The sequence below is a fragment of the Populus euphratica genome, unplaced genomic scaffold (genome assembly GCF_000495115.2).
Source record: "Populus euphratica unplaced genomic scaffold, PopEup_1.0 scaffold24.1, whole genome shotgun sequence".
Classification (NCBI taxonomy): domain Eukaryota; kingdom Viridiplantae; phylum Streptophyta; class Magnoliopsida; order Malpighiales; family Salicaceae; genus Populus; species Populus euphratica.
In genome coordinates this window covers 933,925-954,796 of record NW_011499893.1, presented here as the reverse complement: position 1 = coordinate 954,796, position 20,872 = coordinate 933,925, and the positions used below count along the sequence as shown (strand labels likewise).

Genomic DNA, 20,872 nt, shown 5'->3' with positions numbered 1-20,872 from the left:
GCCTCTCTTTTTTTAAACCGGACTGCCCGGCGGGTCCATTCAGGAACAAGTTGACTCGATACCTTAAAAAACAGAGGGAGAAGTGACCGGTTAAAAATTTAAGCTGGCACTTTATCAACTCGTGTTTAACCCGGTTCAAAACTCATGGGTTCTTTTATTAATTTTTTCTCTTAAATAATATTATTATAATTTAACTCGCACAACTCATCACATTTAAATTTATTCCTCATCAAGTTTAATAAGTATAATTAAGTCATCCAATTTTGAGTTTTAACATATACATATATACACACGTATCATGGGGGAGAGACCTCATGTGGTAATCATGGGAAATCCCACTTATTTGCTCCTGCAAGACAGGTGGCACTTCTTTGGTTTGTATAGAACATGGCCTCAATCTTGCAGGCCCCATCATCTTCATGGGTTTTTATCATCAATTGTTAAGAATGATAATTGGGTGTCAAGCGAGAGTTCACGTTTGTTTGATGGCCATGGATTTGTATATCTGTCTAGGTTGATTGTTGATGAAGACACATGATGGGTTCATGATCATACCGTTCAAGCTCTCGAGTTCTTGGTGGCATTGCAATCCTCTTGAGTTATTTGTAAAATATATAATTTGATCCATGCGAATGTGCTTGGAAGAAATGTGATTTAGTGATTAACATCCATGGTCTTAAAAAATAGATCGGGAATATCTCTTCTATAATCTAGATTGGAGTCCATGTGAATTCCACTGATGTTGCCAGGGAGAAATGCAGCAGAACTCCCCAAATTCAAAAATTCTGCTCCGTTCATGTCTCTGTAAATGGTTACAAATATGATAGCATTTGTTGAATATAAAGCGGCAAAAGAAGAGCTCATGAAGAGTAAAAAGGGTGCAACCTCAGAAGAACAGAACCTGACTGTACAGTTTAATCCCCGTGGGCGCGTGGCACTCTTACATCTAGTTGTACAGAAATTCAAAAAGGTCCCCCACCTATTTAGAGTTTCTCCATTGAGTCTCCAACCATCATTTTTTTACCAAAAATACTTTAATTAACACTTTGGTATATATTTTATTATTAATATAAGTATTTCAGCTAGTTTGCATTTATCTTAATTAATTTTTTACACTCTAAAAAATTATTAATAAATTTATAATAATTTTAAAAAAATTTAAATTTATAATTATTAAAGAGCAAACTCAAAATCTAATCTATTAAGCTATCTTTCAGAATTATTCTTGTTTATTTTTATTTTCAATCTTGTTAATTAATTTTATAATGATTTTAAAATATAATTAATATAAAATATTTATAAAATATTTCAAGTAAAAATAGCGTACCATGAAAATGATACAATTAGATAAAATCTTATTTCATAAAACAATTTTTTTTTATTTAAAAAAAAACATGATAACTAAAAGCAATGTATCGCTCATGAATCTCTTAAAAAATATACAGTTTATTAATATTATTTCGTGTGGATGAAAACAACGTCGTTTCACACAAACTTTTTCACCAACAGAAATAAATCCCCTCCTGAAAAGGAGCGGTTTTTTCATTTCAATTCAACATCCCTCCAAAATTTCTCTCTCTTCTCTACAGTTTGTACAATTCCCAATTCGATCCAATCAGGCTTTCTTTCTTCAGTCTCCGATTAAAAACCCTAATTACTTCGAAATGTCGGCTTCAACGGTGTCAATCACTGCGAATCCAGCCTCACGGCGGAGACCGGTGGTGGTTTCCGACAAGAAATCACCAAGCAACAACATCGAATTAGTAGTTCCGAGTGAACGACGAATCAACGGTGGTGGAGGCGTGGATGGAATTGTCACCGCCTCTGCGAGTAGGGATCCAAGTTATCACTCGATTCGAGGAGATGCGGTTCTGGAGTGGACGGCGAAAGATATTGTTCAAGTGAAGAAGACGAGTTCGACAATTTCGCCGCGGAGGGGGAGGAAGGTGGCGGGGACGAAGGCGAGGAGACCGCTGTGGATGACGTTGGTGAGAGCTTTTACTAAGAATTTCGTGCTTTTGCTTGTTTTAGTAGGCTTAGTGCAGTTGGTTAGGAAATTGGCTGTGAAATCAGGGGATATTGATGGTGCTAGTTTGGGGACACAAATGGGGTTACATGAGTTTGATGGGAGGATAGCGGAAATAGAGTCCATTGTGAAAAATGCGGTGAAAATGATTCAGGTTCAAGTGGAAGTTGTTGACAAGAAGATTGGGAGTGAAGTTGGTGGATTAAGGAGGGAAATGAGCAGGAAGATTGACGATAAAGATGTGATCTTGGAGGGAGAGTTGAGGAGGTTAGTGGAGAGAAGCGAAGGGTTGGAGAAGAAAATTGGGGAGTTGAAAGCGGGTGATTGGTTGTCGAAGGAGGATTTTGAGAAGTTCCATGACCAGTTTAAAAAGGAAAATGGTGGGGAATTTGGTGGGAGTGGTGTGGGTTTGGATGACATAATGGTGTATGCGAGGGAGATAGTGCAGAAAGAGATTGATAAGCATGCGGCTGACGGGCTTGGGAGGGTGGATTATGCGCTGGCAACTAGTGGTGGAATGGTTGTGAAGCATTCTGATCCGTATATGGCGGTGAGAGGGGCTAACTGGTTCATGAAGGGTGGAGGGGTTCATCCGAATGCTGATGAGATGCTAAAACCAAGTTTTGGGGAGCCTGGGAAGTGCTTTGCTTTGAAAGGAAGTAGGGGGTTTGTCCAGTTTAAGCTGCGAAGTGCTATTGTTCCTGAAGCTGTTACGCTGGAACACATTGCTAAGGTGCTATCTTCATTTCAGTTTGTGTTTGTTTAAGTTGCAGAGTTAGTTGGTATGATGTTTAAGCTGCAAAGATGACTTTTAGTTCATTTTATTTACTTGGTCAACATGCAGTGTTATTAAAACTTGCATGATTTCAAATTCAGTAGCAAGCGTTAATATTGCACAAATATTCCAAAAGACATGACCCTAATCTGTGTATCTTTAGAGTTTCAATCCTATAACCTCAAACTTGATGCTGCAACTCCGCTGCAATAGTTAAATAGTTCCCATTCTGTGTGAAAATATTTCTTGGTTGCATAGTTTTAGTGACTATGAGCAAGACTGCGGGATTACAATTACAAAATAAGGATGATTGGGTGAAAGATGAGCCTTCTAGGAAGTGAAGAATTGATGACGGATTATTTATAATTTTCTGTTTCAAATTAATTTCTTGATCTCAACTAAAGATCTGAGAGGTTGGAGAAAGAAGTGTTACACAATTGTCAAAACCAATGGAGAACGCACACTATAGAAGCATGATCATGAGCAAGTTATCAAAACGAATTTGGTTAAGGTATCTTCACCCATCCAATTCAACTTCCAATAAAACCATTGTCACCTGTGCTAAACGAAGAACGTTGATACTCTGGAATGAAACTAAGCTAATTCTCTTCGTGCATTTTCTTATTACTTAATCTAAAGATTTCCAATATGATTCTCTTGTCACCAAAGTCCAATCCCCACTCTAGCCACTTTAACCTGTTGAGTTTTTATCCGTGGAAGCTTTCCTATCAGCCTCTTTCCACATTTGATTTTGGGTTCTTACTTTTTTTCAATGTTCTGTTTCTGTTAAATTGGATTTTGACCATTTCCCCCCCTTTATGGAAATTTGTCTCACACCACTTGGCTGTTTAAATGTGAAACACTTCTCTCACACGGAACACTTCAAATTCCTGCAATCCTATTCTCCTTATTGTATTCCCATGGGCATCTCAGATTTTGTTAAATTAAAAATTTAGAATTAGAGTTATTAGTTCCTAATCAGTGGTATGATGGTAATGTATTTGAAAACTAATAAGCGTGAGAAAACATAGCATGAAGGAGATTTTGGAGATTAAGGATACTGCAGTTATGGCAGTATGGGACCATGGTTGGTGATGGTTGTGGGGATGCTTGTACTTCAAACCTGATGATATGTGCTTATTATGGTTATGGTGGTGCTAAATCTGTAATAGTTGGCAATTAGCATGTTGTAGAATGTAGTCAAGCTGGTGACTACAGTGCTTTAAACAGCAGTGTAGGTGGTTATACTAATCACAATCAAAGCATATAGAGCTGGCAGTGACAGTGAAGAGGATTCTTATTTAATCCCTTGTCATATGCTAAGGTAGGAGAGGATGGACACAAACAATAAGACTGGAATGATGGTATTGAGTCAACCTGTAAACTTTATACACCTTAGCCCCAAAACCAATGCCCTGTTGTTTAGAAGAGAAAGTTTTGGTTTACTTGCCTAACCTTGTCAGGCTTCTTTTGCCCATCCAAATTTAGAATTATGTCTTCATCCACTTGTGCTTTCTTTTGTTGATTTTTAATCTAATCTGGATTTCTATGAGTCCTCGAAATTGAATGATATCGGAAAGAATTCTCTTTTTTATGCTATTTTCTCGAACTTCGTGAAGAAAAATCCAAAATATGACAGTGAACAACACCTTGGGAGAACTAATTGCATTCGAGAGGTTTAGATTTTGGAACAGACTCGATTTGAGATTGCCAGTTCATGGCATGCTTCCTCGCTCCTCCTGAATCCTTTTATATTTTCCTTTTTGAGTGGGGGAATTAGCTTTCCTCAAGAAAGTGCTTTTTTTTTTTGGATTTAATGTGATAGGTTTTATCTGATTACTCAACTCGCCATGACTTTCTTGCAAAGTGCACCAACAATCCAAACACTCTATTTTCTATTAGTAGCTGCACTCTTTGTGTTTTTTCTCAATATATCTTGTGCTCCAACTGACTCTTGTCGTTGTTATGTGGACAGAGTGTGGCTTATGACAGGTCAACTGCTCCTAAGGACTGTCAGGTGTCTGGCTGGATGCAGAACCCCGATCTTGATTCAGCAGATGACAAAGAGAAGATGTTTCTTTTAACAGAGTTTACTTATGACCTCGAGAAGAGTAACGCTCAGACCTTCAATGTATTGGACAAAACAGCCTCTGGACTTGTTAACACACTGAGGTTGGACTTCACATCTAACCATGGAAACCCCTCACTCACCTGCATTTATCGCTTGAGGGTACATGGTTATGAACCTGATCGTGCTTCAATGACGGCAATGCAGCCTTGATGCTTCTGGTCCCGGCTTGTAACTGTTTTATCATTTTGAAATTCTCTGCTTAGCTTTTTTATCATACATTTTTTTTTTGTAGCTTCCAAGTACCTAGACATAGATAAGTATGTGCTTAGGCTTACCACTCCCTCGTGTTCCATAGGTCTCACTACTCGTGTGCTAGCATTGTCCAGCTCTACATTTCTGCTTGTATCTGCGTTGTCAAATTGTTCAGCTTTTTATGAACTGTTGATCAAAAGGGTGAAAACTCAGAAACTAAATTAAGAGATCTTCAAATCGTAAATGGATGTGGATTTTCTTTGAATTTCTTGGATAATCCTGTATGCTAGACATTGATGGCATCTTTTCTTTCACTTCCAATCATCTACCTTCCACAGCTTGCACTTTCGCTCTCTCTCTTCTCTGCTCGTTAATCCGGTACAATAGCTGCTGATTTGAGTTTTCATACTAGCAATAGGATTCAAATTGCCAGAGTCCCCCTTGTCCTGATTTCTTTTCCATGACCATTCATAGAGGAACAGACACATTTAAGCCTTGAATTATCTCTGCCCAAAATTAACATGGCAGAGAAACACCTCCCACCATGCCTGAGAATTAAGAAATACTAAAATCTTGTTGTTGATGAAGACAAGCTAAACAAGTGTAATGGAGTCGATGTGTTTTCATGGGATGCTCGGCATATGTATTTTTGTCTCAATCGTGTCACTCTCGATAACATTGAACAAAACAAGACTCAAATGCATGGTCTTCGATTCACACAATAACTCATTGAGAACTGTTTCAGAATTTTTGAAACACGAGAAATAGAAGCCCTAAACATGTTGTCTGTGGGAGCAGGGTCTCTCTATGGCCCTCTGCCCCCGGTGAAACCAAGCATTCTTCCTCTATTCTAGGGATTTGGTGTTTGCATGCTACACCAGAAAACAATAGCTACTGTATACAAATCTTAGAAACATAAAATCAGTCCCTGGGACCATGTATCTGGGTCTTCACAAGATGCTCTCTAGCTATATATATCTTTCTTATGCTATGATTGGCGATGCACAATCTTGTATTTAGGCTCCCTCATAAGCAGGGTTTTGGGGCTTGAATTTGACTATCAATTCAAGCAGGATTGGAATTTTAACTCAATCATTACTCAGTGAATAATTCTTAGAGCAATTACCATTTGATGATTCTTTTTTTTTCCCTTCCTTATTTGCTTCCTAGGGTTGCTTATCATCATTGCCCTTGTATATCAAGATTTCCGTTGTAATTATTTTTGCTTATTATTTTCATTGTCGCACTATTTTTTTTTAAATCTAATCATTATTTACTTCCTCTTCCTCAATCTTATATTATTCACAAAGAAATCCAATTCCGATTTTCTCAAAAATAATAGTATAAAAGAATTTTGTTAACTAGTTCCATAAGTTTTTTGAGACTTATGATCTATTTCTTTAACCACAACTTATTCTTAGACTAACTTTTACACATCAAGATTAAATTTCCTTTCAAGAACAATTTTATATAAATTATCTATATCTAGGAAAATATATTGACAAAAAAAAATTTCTCAAGACCTCTTTTAATTTTAAACCTAATTGATTTCACAAAAAGTATACCCAATCCAAGTCGTGAGTTTTTAATATTTTTTATGGTCTTAATAAATTGATATTAAAAATAAAATAAAAATTTTATTTTATAATTAAAAAATATTTTTTAAAAAATATCTAGCTAATATTTGTTTTTTTAAAAAAAAGTATTTTTGAAAGACTGTAGTAGGGCTTATAGAGGGGGACTAGCTTAACGCTGTATTTAGGGAAAGTTAGCTTCATGTAGGCCAAGAGTAACAGGTCCCAAAACTGGGTCCAGGAGAAGAGAAATCCATGCTGTCTGTAGAATGGCAGTAGTAGACGGCGAAGACCCACTTCCCAACTTTTGAACTGCCGATCTGCCAGGAAACCATAGCACTTTTCTCCCCCACAAAACAGTCACTTTCTTCTATGATGCCCTATGCATGGCTTGTGATTTGCTTTGCAGGCGAGACACCCTCACATGGGGGTCCACTTTCCCGTTTCCTTTCTGAGAAAACAAACAACAACAAACCAGCAGAATTCTTCCTTCTTCTTTCTAAGAAACTAGTGTTTTGAAAAGACATTTAAGATTCCATCCCCTTTTGACTGTTTCCTTTTGCGTTTTATTTTCTAGAGAGAACCATGAAACATATTGATAAATGAAAGACGTATAGCTGTGAAACCCTTCACCTAGGCGGGTTAAAGAAACAAATAAAAGTAGGAAAAATAACTTGATCCATTGGTCATTTGTCCAGGCTGATTGTTGACCTAGTTCAACTTGTTAATTTTTAAGTTAAAGTAATATCATTTTGGTTTTTCTTAAACAAAAATATCTGTGACCTAACCTTGAGTTGTTGATGGATAATTAATTTGTTTGAATGTTTAACACTAACGATCTGGTTAAAATCTAATTTAGAGCTTGAAATAGGTTTGAGAATGCCCTCATATTTTAATCAAGAAAAGAAGACACCCCAAGTACACGTACATCAATCATAGAAACAAAGAGAAACCTTTTGTTAACTTCAATACTTGCTTACCACAGATAGATAATAGTCCTTCCTCAGTTCTAGAGCAGGATATACAGGTTCCTTTTCTTTCTTTTGAGTATTTCTTTTCTTTTCTTGGCTACTTGCCTTTTCTTTTGCAGCTCAGTTTTCCATGTGTTTTCATTGGCTGGGACGCTTTTGCTTGGGAAGTTGAATATTTCAAGGAAACCCCATTTGGGCTGTCAGCTTTCTGTTGTAGCTCTTATTTATGTCTTCGATTCTCTCTTTCCATGGATGTGATAGCACTGTCATCTTTGCTTTCTGGTAAATGGAATTCATGGCTTTAACAGAATGTTTGCTTCTGTAGTTGGGCCTGATTGTGTTTTGGATCATCTGGCATTGCTGAATGTTGAATGTTTCTTGGTTGAAAATATAGACATGATCAGAATTTTTGGATCCGCACATTTTTTTATTCTTTAATGGTAAATTCATTGATTGGTACAGTTGATTGTTGATGGATTGATATTCTTGACTCTGTTTTACGGCCTATTGATTTATTACCTTAACTATGACATGATTTTTATATCCCTGTCACTCCTATCTCTCCTCCGCTTCTTTGTTTTTTCCTCAATATTCTTATGGGATTTCTGATTCATGGACTCTGATGCAATTACTATATTTTTGAAGGTTTTTGATGAAAATAGAGCAGTTTCAGACATGACACTAGAGAATCAAGACCAGAACAAGAAGGTAAATCTAGGTTTATTTGTTCTTTTAATCCTTGCCTTTTGCTGCTACTTTGTTTCTGCAGTTTTTTTCAAATCTTTCTGTGATTCATAAGAATTGAATAGATGACCATGCTCTTTATTTTGAGAGATTTACATATTTCACGACAGGCTATTGCATTTACTACAGTTTTTGATCACTTAGAATACATTATTTGTTCAATCTTTCTCTGGTCTACAGTTATTTTTTGCCGTGTTTTGCAGCCTTTTCTGCGAAAACTTCTCTTGCAGAGGGAGGTAAGAGGGAGGAAGGCAGAGGAAGTTTCGTTTGATTCATCTGGTATGTAAATGAATCACCTGGGACCATTGTTTCTCTCTTGATGTGTTAAGGAACCTCTCTTTTTCAGTTTTTATGGAAATGGAAGATTCCTAGAGATATAATTTTCTTCTCGTTAAGAAGATTTCATTCCATTTTCTTTCTTCCTCGATTCAGATAATTTTCTCCTGTTCTTATTATTTGTTTTTTGACTTCCATGGCAAGTCAAAAAACGAGTCCAAAGTGTAAAGATGAAGGGTTGGGAAGGCATAGTTAAGAAAAGTTAAAAGGTTGACAGTGACAAAAGCATCATTGCAATTTGCTTCAAAATTGAGAACATATTCATTTTGGACTCTATCCAATGGAAGAATGGAAGCTAGAGTGCCTTTTCTCTGTCTAAATCACCCCAGGTGGATGGTCTCTCCTATCCTTCATTTTTAAGTACCTGTTAACTTTGAGATGAGTGGGTGTACTTTGAGAAATGCTTGGATTTCTCTGCAACCACTGATGTGTACCTTTCAAAGCAAGTTTTGCTTGCACAAATCGCTTTTTGTCCTCAATTTCCGATAACAATTTTGAAGTTTTTGCATTGTTTCTCATTAGAAATTCCATCTTCCTCCTTCCAATTGCAGAAGCACTTTCTGATCCATCATTCAATTCTCTCTTTTCTCACCAATTAAGCTCTCCAATGCCAAGCAGTCAAGTCCAGTCATTTAGGTAAGCAAAAGATCCTAGTTTCGATATTTTTTTGTCCCTCCCTTTCTTTTTTCTTTTTTTTTTATATCTCAATGTATCTGCTTATATGAAAACTCTAATAGTTTCTGGTCGAAAACTTCTCCCTTCATAGAGTTTTCGTAGCAACATGGAACGTCGGAGGGAAATCTCCTCAGAGTGGCCTCAACCTCGACGATTTTCTTAAGGTTCATGATGAATCAGATATATATGTCCTAGGGTATGCTTTCTCCCCCTTCTCCTGCTGTTCTTCGTATTTTAAATTTTATGATAATTAACCAAAATATTAAATTCTTTTAGTTAAATAAGGTATGTTGATTTCCTCTTCATTTTGTTTCCTTTTTGGATTGCCAGTTTTCAGGAAATTGTTCCGTTGAACGCTGGAAATGTGCTTGTGGCAGAAGACAGCGAGCCAGCCGCAAAATGGCTGGCTTTAATTAATCAATCACTGAATAGAACATATAGTGTGGCTTCAAGAGGATCAAAATCACCCCTTTGCAGCTCACTTCTCTTCCAAAAGCCTTCTCTTAAAAAGGTCTGCAAGTCTTTCAGGACTGAGAGTCGACGGAGGCTGAAGACTTGCAACTGCTCTCCCATATTGGAAAGGAAGTATAGCAGGGATTGCTGTGTTTGGCCCCCATCAACAAATATGACCGAGGATTACTGTTCCTCGGAAGAGGATGAAGATGGACTTAGCAATTATGTATCTTCAGAAATTTCCAATCCAGGTAGTGCCAACCAGATGAAGTACAGCCTTATAACAGGGAAACAAATGGTCGGAATATTTGTTACTGTTTGGGTCAGGAAGGAGCTTGTGCAACATGTAAGCCATTTGAGAATCTCTAACGTTGGCCGTGGGATCTTAGGCTGTCTTGGGAACAAGGTAATTTAAGACACAGACATGCATTGTTTATGAACATAAGCTATCCATGGTTCATGGTTGAAAATCAAGATAGAATCACAGACCTTCCTCATTTGAAATCATGTTTAATTCTCTGGTTGCAGGGGTGTATATCTGTTAGCATGTCTTTCCATCAGACAAGCTTCTGCTTTGTTTGTAGTCACTTGGCGTCGGGAGAGAAAGAAGGAGATGAACGTAGGAGAAATTTGGATGTCATAGAGATAATTAAGAACACACAATTTTCAAGGATATGCAAATCTCCATGTAGTCGGATACCTGAAAAAATCATGGAACATGAGTAAGCATCTCTGAAATCATTGAACAATTAATAGTCTAATCCTGTCGTTGGAAAATCTTTCTTAATTGAATCCCTTGATACTCTACTCATCTATGTTCTTTAAAATCTGTTTTGATGGCCCTAGTCGGGTCATATGGTTAGGGGACTTGAATTACAGGATAGCTTTGAGCTACTCCGAGACTCGAAGGCTTCTGGAGCAGTATAACTGGGACAAACTTTTTGACAAAGATCAGGTACCTTCCTTTACGTTGAATAGAATAACACTGGAAGGAGTTGTATGCAATGTGAAAATGTCATCAAATATTCTGTTCTCTACAGCACTGAAGAACAAATCTTTTCCTTATCTTTTTGTGCGAATCTTTGTAATTTAACGGAAAAAAAACCGAAACCATCTGGGTGGAATACAAGAATGTTATGGTATATGGAGCTTAACACGTGTTCATTATTATTCAATAGAATGTTATGGTATATGGAGCTTAACACGGAAAAAAAGCATGAGGAATGTTTGTTACTGTATGAAACATCAGCATATTGTACTAACAGCCACAGTATTTACTCTCTCCGGAGGTGTGTTGAGCTTTAATTCCTCCCTTTTTGCTGCACACTCGAACTGAATTCGGTCCATGTTCTGGCAGCTGAAAATTGAGAGGGAAGCAGGGCGAGTGTTTAGAGGATGGAAAGAGGGAAAGATCTACTTCGCGCCAACGTACAAATACTCCTATAACTCAGACATTTACGCTGGAGAGACCATCGAAACACAAAAGAAAAGAAGAACTCCAGCATGGTATATTCAGAAAAAACCTACACTTATATTACTGAAATGAAAAAAAAAATTACAAAAAAGTTGAATAGTTAAACAAAATTGCAGGTGTGATAGAATTCTTTGGTATGGAGATGGGATTCGTCAAATATCTTACGTACGTGGAGAGTCCAGGTTTTCCGACCACCGGCCGGTATGCGCAACATTCATGGTAGGCGTACGAGTTACTAATAATGATGGATTAATAAAGGCATTATCAGGCTTTAACATGAGAGTTGCAAGTGAAGAGTGCTTGCCTCTAACAAGAAGATAACAAGCGAGTTCGTGTACAGTGTTTGATGATTGTTTTGATTCATAATGGTGAGTTCTCCAACAGTTCTAACTGCTTTTGCTTTCATCACGAGCTCTCCATACTATGTTGCCTAACCTTCTTTTCCGCGGACAGGGTACCGATAAACTGACTGTAGCTGCTAGAAGACATAAGAGGCAACTAAATTTTGCCATTTATATCGAAATATTTAGAAGGAAAGCATGCATGATATTCTTGCAGTAAAATGATATTTAGAGTCTTCTGCGATTGGTGGTGTGAGAAGCTTTTCCTTGCTGATATGATACTTTAAGAAATATTCTAAAATCATCATAGTTGAAGCTCCTAGCTAGAAAGCATATTCTACTGTAGTTTTTCGGGAGCAAATGTTTTGCTAAAGAATGCCAAGTTTGCTTTGGAAATGACATGTTTTATACTCATGGATGCTGCTTCTTTACGCGTGTGTGTGTTTGCCAAAGAATGCCAAGTTTACAAAATGGCATGTTTTATACTCATGGATGCTGCTTCTTTGTGTGCGCGCGCACGCGCTTGCCAGGATGAGATGAAGGTAAGTGATTTATACATAGTTATTAGACACTTACATTGTTGTAAATTAATTAAGTTAATTTATAAGTTGGTGGTTAATCTTGGTCTATCATAAAATAATATTGTTCTAGAATTTAAAAAATAAAAATATTATTATTTTAAATTAAAAAAATTACTACAAATAAAAATTAAAACAATACCTTAAAATTCACTAAATGAATCTCATCTGAATTTAATTAAGTTATAAATAAACTTTCGAATCACTTAGATTTAACAACATTAACTTCTTTTTTTTTTTAAATTAACATGGCCCGGGCCAGCTTGTATGTATCATGACTAATCTCACGGGTTTCAAAGTTAACGATTATGTAAACTTTCAATAGTTATCATATGAGCAACTAAGTATTTGAACATGAGATCACAAAGGAAGCAAATTCCTTCATCCCAAGTCCTTACCATTTGGCCACTACCTAGATAGTTTAATAACATTAACTTTGGTAAGTCTAGTTTGAGCTATTCTATAGTTGAATAAGCTATCAAATAAACTTCCCAATCATTTAGATTTAACATTATTAAGGCTATTCTATGGGTCAATAAACTATTAAATAAATTTTTTAATCACTTAGATTTAACAATATTAACTTTGGTAAATTTAGCTTAGACTACGTAAATGAATCTCATCTGAATTTAATTAAGTCATACATAAACTTTCGAATCATTTAGATTTAACAACATTAGCTTCTTTTTTTTTTAAATTAACGTGGTCCGAGTCAGCTTGCATATATCACGACTAATCTCACGGGCTCTGAAATTAACAATCATGTAAATCTTCAGTAGTTATCATATGAGCAACTAAGGACTTGAATATAAAATCACAAAGAAAACAAATTCCTTAATTTCAAGTATTTACCACTTGACCACTACCTAGATAATTTAATAACATTAACTTTGATAAGTCTAATTTGAGCTATTTTATAGGTCAATAAGCTATCAAATAAATTCCTCAATCACTTAGATTTAAGACTATACTATGAATTAATAAACTATTGAATAAACTTTCAAATCATTTAAATTTAATAACATTAACTTTAATAAGCCTAACCCCGAAGTTAGGTGAGTAGTTCTTGTGATTGGATTCTTGATCCATTTTATCTACAGTAACTGTCTATTACCAAGGAAGTGCCTAGCCTAGCATAGATGAAAAGTGCTTTCATTGAGGTAGTCATCAATTACTGAAGTTAGGAACTTGGGAGTTACGACCTTTCAATTTTAAAGCATCAGAAATAAACCACCATTCTTCAAGCTTAATTTTACTTCTTCAATTTGGCCACCATGTTTCCTCTTAATTTGCTGTCCTACCAAGTCATTGTTCTGCTGGTGATTTCCCTCTTAAATCTGGATTCCATTAGAGAATTTAAGAGGGTGGATAGAGGAGGTGTATATATTAATGATGTGAACTAAATGAACTTTAAATTGAATTATCATGTACTTTTCTGACGACATGTCCCTTATAAAACTTTGTCCTAAAGGTAAGGTGCTAAGATGAGCTTGGCTCTGAACCTGGGAGCTTGTACTTGAAAAAACCCGCCCAAGTCAGGCTCTGAACTGTAACCTCCCTCAGCCTGATCCTAGCTGGATCAGCAATGGCTAAAACAACAGTAAATATTAAATTATCATGCGGTCTAATATTATTTTTTTAAATTAAAAAAATATTAAAAATTATTTAAATTTAATATGCTTAAAGTAAATTTGAGTCAGGCAAACTTATTATAATTAAATTTATTATTATTAATAATAACAATAATAATAATTAATATATTTATATGTATTTAAAAATATGATTATAATTATTTTTTAAAGTGTGTTTCATATAAAAAATATATTAATAATATTTTTTAAAAATTATTATTAAGATCAGCACATTAAAATAATTTAAAAATATATTAATTTTAAAAAAATATTTAAACTTTTTTAAAAATACTTTTAAAATTTAGTACTAAATACACCCAAACAGTTTAATTGTTAAGGAAAAAAACAAATAACCAAAGAAATATATCATAAAAAAATAAAATGAGATTATTATTATAATTTACAATAAATTTTTTTTGATGATTTTTCTATATTATTTAACTTATGTTATAATAATGAAAGGAGAAGGAGATGAGAACAGGGATTGCAAAGCCATATGATAATGCTGTAGTCAATGTGATTAGCCTTTCTCCGCAAACATACGAGTCCCATTCAAAGATTCAACCATTCATGTGCTCCAGTAAGAATTCCAGCCTAAAAAAACTGTTTGGTTTTGTGAGCCAACTGAGTCCAGTTTTAGTGATTTGAACGGACTCACATGACTGCCATTAAAAAAATCATGAGTTCAATAGCTACGTAACCCTATTTTTTCATCAAGTGAATGCTGCCTTTCTTAGCAAGTTCCAAACACATCCCTAACCTAAAATAAATATATTTCTTCAAATCCCACAAACAAACGCCACCTTCCCCTGCCTCCAATAATTATAACGCGTTTTCCCTCTCTATTTAAAGCCCATGTATGCCATGCCTTTCTCTTCACTTGCAAACACTTAATTTGTAGACATTAAGTCAAGATGCAACACCCACCATTCTTGTTTCTCTTCTTTGCCTTTCTTTCCATCTTTTCACCTTTGTTAATCTCCTCTCAATCTCCACCACCACCGGTACCACCACAATCGCCTTCCGATGCATGCAAATCCACCCTCTATCCTAAGCTTTGTCGTTCAATCTTAAAAACATTCCCTTCATCTTCTTCGAACCCTTATGAGTACAGCAAGTTTTCAGTCAAACAATGCCATAAACAAGCAAAAAGATTGTCTAAAGCGATAAACTATCACTTAACGCACAAAAACCAACGTTCCAAGATGACCCATGAAGAGTTTGGTGCTTTGCAAGATTGCCATGAGCTCATGGAACTCAACGTGGACTACTTTGAGACCATATCTAGCGAGTTGAAATCAGCCGCGTCAATGAACGATGTGCTGGTTGAGAGAGTCAAGAGTTTGCTCAGTGGGGTAGTGACCAACCAACAATCTTGCTACGACGGGTTGGTTCAGTCCAAGAGCAGCATTGCCAGTGCTCTGTCTGTGCCTCTCTCTAATGGCACTCAATTGTACAGTGTCTCTCTAGCTTTGGTCACACATTCACTGGGGAAGAATTTGAAGAAGAACAAGGGAAGAAAAGGGTCTCATCATCGTGGAATCTTGAGGAAGGGGGTTCGTGAACCACTGGAAACTCTTATCAAGGTATCATGAAATTCTTCCTCTTGCTAGCAACTGTTTATGATCGATTTATGTGATTATTTTGAAAACAAGGGTACTGGTCTATCTTGGTCAAGTCTAACTCTATGAAATCTCGCTTGGACCTAAGCTTAGCTTAGGCTATTAACAAAGGGGAGAAAACAAGAAGAAGAAAAAAAACACTTGGCTGAGGCCATGGAGCCTCACAGCTTTCTAGATTGAGCTGTAATACTAGAACATTAACCTAGTGATTTAGGAGAAAAATTAATGCATACGCAAACCAAGGAATACAGTCTACACTGTGGCTCAGATGGCCGCTCTTGGTGCAGGCAAACATTAATTAAAAGTATTCCTAAACTTGAGCAGATCCTAACTAACATTCCTCGTGTGACGCGATAGAACTGAGTAAAAGAAAAGGCCAGCCACTTCCCCATGTGGGGCCTAATAGCATGTTTATAGGTAGTTGTTTTTTAAATTATTTTTTTATTTAAGAATATATTAAAATAATATATTTTTATTTTTAAAATTTATTTTTGATATCTGAAAAAAATTAAAAAAAAATAATTTAAAACAAAAAAAAATAAAACTTTTTTTAAAAATACTGGTTTAAAAATGAAGTATATACCCGGTCAAATAAGTTAATGTCTGTATATACACTAGTAAAATGACCAGTACACTTGGAAGACTAGCCAGTAGCCACTTTACGGTAGTCAATGCCCAGCAAATTGGGCTTGCAATACAACTGTTTGCGCAGGACCAAATTGCTAGACCCAACAATTTTTGTAGCCAGTATTAAAATCAAAATTGAGTCCATATGGCATGGGATGTCTACGTGTGATCTTCACTCACCTTTTGAAAATTTGAAGTTTGGCAACTCATGATCTAGCTACTTACTCCAAGCTTAAATCCTTATATATATATATATAGTGTTTATGTACATTTAAAAAGTCTATTTTGTAAATAAAAAATATTATAATACATTTTTAAAAATACTTTTAAAAAACGCTATAGACACTTAATTGATTCATTGATGTGATTTATTATTATTATTATATAAAATTGTTTTTATAAAGAAATTCTCTAAGCTCTAGGGAATCTTTATATATATATTCTTCATGCTGCTCGAAGCTTTTTCTAGTAAAAATAAAAATAAAAAATAAAAATTCTATTCTAAAAGCATTTCGGATTTCTTTAAACCTTGCAAGATTACCAAATCACAAATGGCATTAGAGGGCATCTAGTTCTGGCTACAAGAAATAAATTATAAATAATATTGCGAAAGAAATTACTATATATGAATATAGCAGACAGAATCTGAGGCTAGAGGATTTAATGGATGTCTTATTGCTGTCTTTAATAATAAATTACAATTAACTACAAATTATAATTAATAACAAATAAAATAAAATTGCGTAGAGACAAGTAGAAGAGCTTGGAAAATAATTGTAGTGTGATGCTTGGGGGAAAAGGTTTCCTTCACGTGTTGGTCAACTATTTTAGTCAATTATTTGAGAGAACAAGCACGCTACTGCCAGAGGATGTCACGTGTTTGTGTATCTAAATGCATCTTTGAATTTTCTTAAAGTCAACTCTTTACACAATAATTAAATTATGGGAGATCCGTTTATAAATTATAATCAATAGCGTAGAATTAATTATATATACCCCCTTGCTATTTTGAATCCGTGGGCCTTCTTTTTTATTATCACTTCGGGTTTCAGATCAGGAAAAAAAATTATATAAAGATATTTTGTTCTTCCTTCATGTTTGATAAGAGATGTAGTATCATAGATAATGATACTCTATTATTTAAACTAAAAAATTATATAAAGAGATTTAGTATCGATGTATAGACTTATAATGGACTCTCAATAATTTATATGGTTCAGCCGAGAAGGACAAGAAAAGAAAAAATGGCCTTGGATTGGACACTAATTAATTGTGTTTCTGATTTTAATTACTTGTATAGATGAAGAAACTGATGAACCCATGATTTGCAGGCTCTAAAGAAAACAGCATCCTGCCATAAATCAAGCAATTGCCACAGGGAAGAACGCATCCTTTCTGGCGATGCTGACGACGGGATTCTTCTTAATGATTCAGTGATTGTTGGCCCTTATGGTGATGACAACTTTACAACCATTACAGATGCCATTGCATTTGCTCCGAACAGTTCAAAACCTGAAGATGGCTACTTTGTAATATTTGTTAGAGAGGGGATTTATGAGGAGTATGTTGTTGTTCCCAAAAAGAAGAAGAACATAATGATGATTGGAGAAGGGATTAATCGGACCGTCATCACGGGAAACCATAGTGTAGTTGATGGCTGGACAACCTTTAATTCTTCCACTTTTGGTGAGAGAATGACCGCTTTGCTGTTTGGTTGCTCTTGCCTCTTCTGTATCTATATTTTCTGTCTTGAGATATTAACCAAATACAACCTCAATTTATAATTGAAGACTAAATTCCCACTGATGTTTAAGGTCCTGACGAATTTCGATTTTATGCTGCAGCTGTTTCTGGGGAGCGATTTGTGGGAGTATACATGACGTTCAGGAACACGGCAGGTCCTCAGAAGCACCAAGCAGTAGCTCTGAGGAACAATGCTGATCTCTCCACTTTTTACCGGTGCAGCTTTGAAGGCTATCAGGATACTCTTTATGTGCATTCCTTGAGGCAATTCTACAGGGAATGTGATATATATGGAACTGTAGATTTCATTTTCGGAAATGCTGCTGCTGTCTTCCAGAACTGCAATTTATATGCTCGCAAGCCATTGCTTAACCAGAAGAATGCATTCACTGCGCAAGGCCGTACTGATCCAAACCAAAATACTGGGATCTCCATTCAAAATTGCACAATTGAGGCTGCACCTGATTTGGCTATGGACAAGAACTCGACAGGCAGGAACTCCACTTCGAACTTTTTGGGGCGACCTTGGAAGGTGTACTCTAGAACTGTGATCATGCAATCGTATATCGGAGAGCTGATTCAGCCAGCTGGATGGCTAGAATGGAATGGAACTGTTGGATTAGACACTATTTACTATGGTGAGTTTCAGAATTATGGGCCTGGTGCAAACACTAGCAGGAGAGTGAAATGGCCTGGTTATAATCTGATGAATGCTACGCAAGCTGCGAATTTTACTGTCTACAATTTAACAACGGGTGATATTTGGTTGCCTTACACTGACATACCCTTCTCTGGAGGACTACTTTGATTATAAATAGGGACCTTATTGCTTCACAATATTTTTCATTCTTCTCGAGTCGACACTTCCTGGATTTCTTGTTATTCAGTGATAAGGCAGATTGTAAGGACTGTCTGATCAAATTAATAAAATATATGGTATTTAGCAGTAACTTATGTAGCCAATAAATTTCATTGTTTGAGATTGTAGTCTTGTTTCAAACTTAACTTACAATCAATCAACCTTGCAAGGTAAAAAGTATTGACAAAAAATGGTATAGGAAAACAACATAAAGGGAACAGAAACATGAAAGGAACACAAAAAAGGAAATGTTCTCTGCGATACGTATCACTGTCAGAGACCAGGTTTGTAGCTAATACCAGTGCCTTTGAGCCACCCCTCTCCCTGGATGAATGCCTTCACTGTAAATTTACTAGCTTGTTTATTGGTAATGGTTTTCAAGCCCTTCCATTTAACCCTGTTCTTTGTTGAAGCACCAGGCCCGAAATTCTTAAATTCAGCGTAGAATATGGTAGGAGGTGCTGTATCTCCTGTCCATGGCAGCCATCCAGCAGGGTCGGTCAAGCTCCCCATCATCGAACGCATGAATACAGTTGTTGAGTAATTCTTCCAAGGTCGGCCAAGGTAAGTCTTGACAGAACTCAAGTCCCCATAAGGCAAGATGGTACAGTTTTGAATTGAAATTCCGGTATTTTGATTAGGGTCAATCCTGCCTTGTGCAGTGATGGTGTTCTGTTGGCCTTCCATGGGTTTCCTGGGTAGTATGTTGCTGTTTTGAATGACAACAGCTGAGTTTCCAAAGATAAAATCAACTGTTCCATAAATGTTGCATTCACGGTAGAATTGCCGATTCGCATGTGTGTAGAGAGTGTCCTGAAAAGCATCCATGCTGCATCTGTAAAAGGCCGACATATCAGCATTTGACATCAAGGCCACTGCTTGATGCTTGATTGCACCGGCTGTGTTACGGAACCCCATATCTCTAGCAATGAATCCCCTCCCAAACACAGCTGCAGAAAAAGGAAAATGATTGTCAGCCATTTAGCTAATTCTAAGTTTCTAACCTCTGTCGCCATAGCTAAATTTTGGTTAGCACGCAACCAATATAGGAGGATTAGTACTGAGTGGGACAAGAATAAGGACTTGCCAAATGTTGTAGTTGAGAATGTAGGAGTTCCGTCGACAACGTTCAGGCTCGCAGATACAATTGTTGCATTCATTCCGTCACCAATCATCGTGACATTCCATTGCTTCTTCTCGATACGAACATTTTCGAAATAAATCCCTTTCTTCACGTAGATCACATACCTCTTCTGGCTTTTTTCAGGAACATCTTTGAGGGCATCAGTGATTCTTTTGTACTTTCCAGACCCATCTTGAGCCACGATAGCATCAGCCTTGTTCAAATCTGAACTCTGAAGCAGTTTACGAGCTTCTGGATGCAGCCACTTGGGCATCTCTTGGTCTTCGTCATTCAATAAGCGCCTATGGATGTTCACTGAGCTTGCAACCTTGGAAATCCAAGTGATGATTGCCAGGCTATTGCTAGTCAATTCACTTGAACTCTTGAGATAATCATTAGCAGTAGCCTTTAATTTTGTCTCCAAAAGGCCATCAATGCATGTTTGATAGCAAGTGCCTGAAGTACTCAGCCAAGTTCTTAGATCATCCACAATATCAATCACACTGACACCATGACCTGCTTCCAATATTGAGTTATCAAGATGGTCCAATGCCAAACTCAAAAGCTCTTGGCAATTTTCCAAGGCTGTAATTGTCATATTATCCTTGACGCCATTGTAAAGCACCCCTCCATCCTTAGAGAAATGCTGAGAGGCTTTTGACAATTCATTCTTGGCCACTTGGATTGCCAATTTGAAAAGCTCCTCGGGTTGGAGCTGGTCTGGCTTAGCCACAGGAGCAAGGTTATTGTAACAAGAATCCTTATACAATGTGACATCACAAACAGCTTTGACTGATGTGGAAAGTGACTTATCAGCTCCACCCTTGTTTGAGTTTCCACTAGAAGCACGAGTCCCCACCACAGCAGCAAAAACAATGGCAACAAGAAGTATTGAAGAAAGGCTTATGATGGTGATTCTTTTGCGGGTTCTTCGACGAGCCTCGAGCCGTGCTTGCTCGGCCTCGTCAAGTTTGCCATAGGCTTTGACAGAAGACAT

At 36.5% G+C, this 20,872-nt stretch overlaps 4 protein-coding genes across 9 annotated transcripts; 3 read left to right on the top strand and 1 right to left on the bottom strand.

Annotated features, from left to right (window-relative positions):
- Positions 1 to 1,486: 1,486 nt before the first annotated feature.
- Positions 1,487 to 5,390, top strand: LOC105131631 (nuclear migration and anchoring protein unc-84-like). Its single transcript, XM_011034686.1, has 2 exons — positions 1,487 to 2,759; positions 4,777 to 5,390. Exons 1-2 carry the CDS (start codon positions 1,665 to 1,667, stop codon positions 5,080 to 5,082), a joined length of 1,401 nt encoding a protein of 466 aa, XP_011032988.1. The 5' UTR covers positions 1,487 to 1,664; the 3' UTR covers positions 5,083 to 5,390.
- A 2,187-nt stretch (positions 5,391 to 7,577) lies between these two features.
- On the top strand, positions 7,578 to 12,110 carry LOC105131630 (type I inositol 1,4,5-trisphosphate 5-phosphatase CVP2-like). 6 transcript variants are annotated; one of them, XM_011034681.1, is made up of 11 exons: positions 7,578 to 7,725; positions 8,315 to 8,377; positions 8,617 to 8,692; positions 9,301 to 9,385; positions 9,516 to 9,620; positions 9,755 to 10,283; positions 10,406 to 10,599; positions 10,724 to 10,832; positions 11,235 to 11,383; positions 11,468 to 11,719; positions 11,820 to 12,110. In XM_011034681.1, exons 2-10 carry the CDS (start codon positions 8,345 to 8,347, stop codon positions 11,670 to 11,672), a joined length of 1,485 nt encoding a protein of 494 aa, XP_011032983.1. In that variant the 5' UTR covers positions 7,578 to 7,725; positions 8,315 to 8,344; the 3' UTR covers positions 11,673 to 11,719; positions 11,820 to 12,110. The 6 variants fall into 6 exon arrangements, with proteins under 6 accessions (XP_011032983.1, XP_011032981.1, XP_011032982.1 ...); XM_011034679.1 differs by having other exon boundaries at positions 11,805 to 12,110; XM_011034680.1 differs by lacking the exon at positions 7,578 to 7,725 and adding an exon at positions 7,753 to 7,951 and having other exon boundaries at positions 11,805 to 12,110.
- Positions 12,111 to 14,746: 2,636 nt separating this feature from the next.
- Positions 14,747 to 18,843, top strand: LOC105131628 (probable pectinesterase/pectinesterase inhibitor 25). Its single transcript, XM_011034677.1, has 3 exons — positions 14,747 to 15,487; positions 17,482 to 17,836; positions 17,995 to 18,843. The coding sequence occupies exons 1-3, from the start codon at positions 14,816 to 14,818 to the stop codon at positions 18,699 to 18,701; spliced, it is 1,734 nt and encodes a 577-aa protein (XP_011032979.1). The 5' UTR covers positions 14,747 to 14,815; the 3' UTR covers positions 18,702 to 18,843.
- Positions 18,844 to 18,886: 43 nt separating this feature from the next.
- On the bottom strand, positions 18,887 to 20,872 carry LOC105131629 (putative pectinesterase/pectinesterase inhibitor 24). Its single transcript, XM_011034678.1, has 2 exons — positions 19,840 to 20,872; positions 18,887 to 19,702 (listed from the first exon to the last, which is right to left on the bottom strand). Exons 1-2 carry the CDS (start codon positions 20,870 to 20,872, stop codon positions 19,026 to 19,028), a joined length of 1,710 nt encoding a protein of 569 aa, XP_011032980.1. The 3' UTR covers positions 18,887 to 19,025.

Bases quoted from the DNA above. Each gene is read 5' to 3' on its own strand.
- LOC105131631 (XM_011034686.1), top strand. From the start codon at position 1,665: ATGTCGGCTTCAACGGTGTCAATCACTGCGAATCCAGCCTCACGGCGG. The intron at 2,760-4,776 runs GTGCTATCTTCA...TTATGTGGACAG, and splicing joins CGCTGGAACACATTGCTAAG to AGTGTGGCTTATGACAGGTC.
- LOC105131630 (XM_011034681.1), top strand. From the start codon at position 8,345: ATGACACTAGAGAATCAAGACCAGAACAAGAAG. The intron at 10,284-10,405 runs GTAATTTAAGAC...CTCTGGTTGCAG, and splicing joins TAGGCTGTCTTGGGAACAAG to GGGTGTATATCTGTTAGCAT. The intron at 11,384-11,467 runs GTATATTCAGAA...ACAAAATTGCAG, and splicing joins AAAAGAAGAACTCCAGCATG to GTGTGATAGAATTCTTTGGT.
- LOC105131628 (XM_011034677.1), top strand. From the start codon at position 14,816: ATGCAACACCCACCATTCTTGTTTCTCTTCTTTGCCTTTCTTTCCATC. The intron at 15,488-17,481 runs GTATCATGAAAT...CATGATTTGCAG, and splicing joins CACTGGAAACTCTTATCAAG to GCTCTAAAGAAAACAGCATC. The intron at 17,837-17,994 runs GTGAGAGAATGA...TTTATGCTGCAG, and splicing joins CTTTAATTCTTCCACTTTTG to CTGTTTCTGGGGAGCGATTT.
- LOC105131629 (XM_011034678.1), bottom strand. From the start codon at position 20,872: ATGTCTTCTGTCAAAGCCTATGGCAAACTTGACGAGGCCGAGCAAGCA. The intron at 19,703-19,839 runs GCAAGTCCTTAT...CTTTTTCTGCAG, and splicing joins ATTCTCAACTACAACATTTG to CTGTGTTTGGGAGGGGATTC.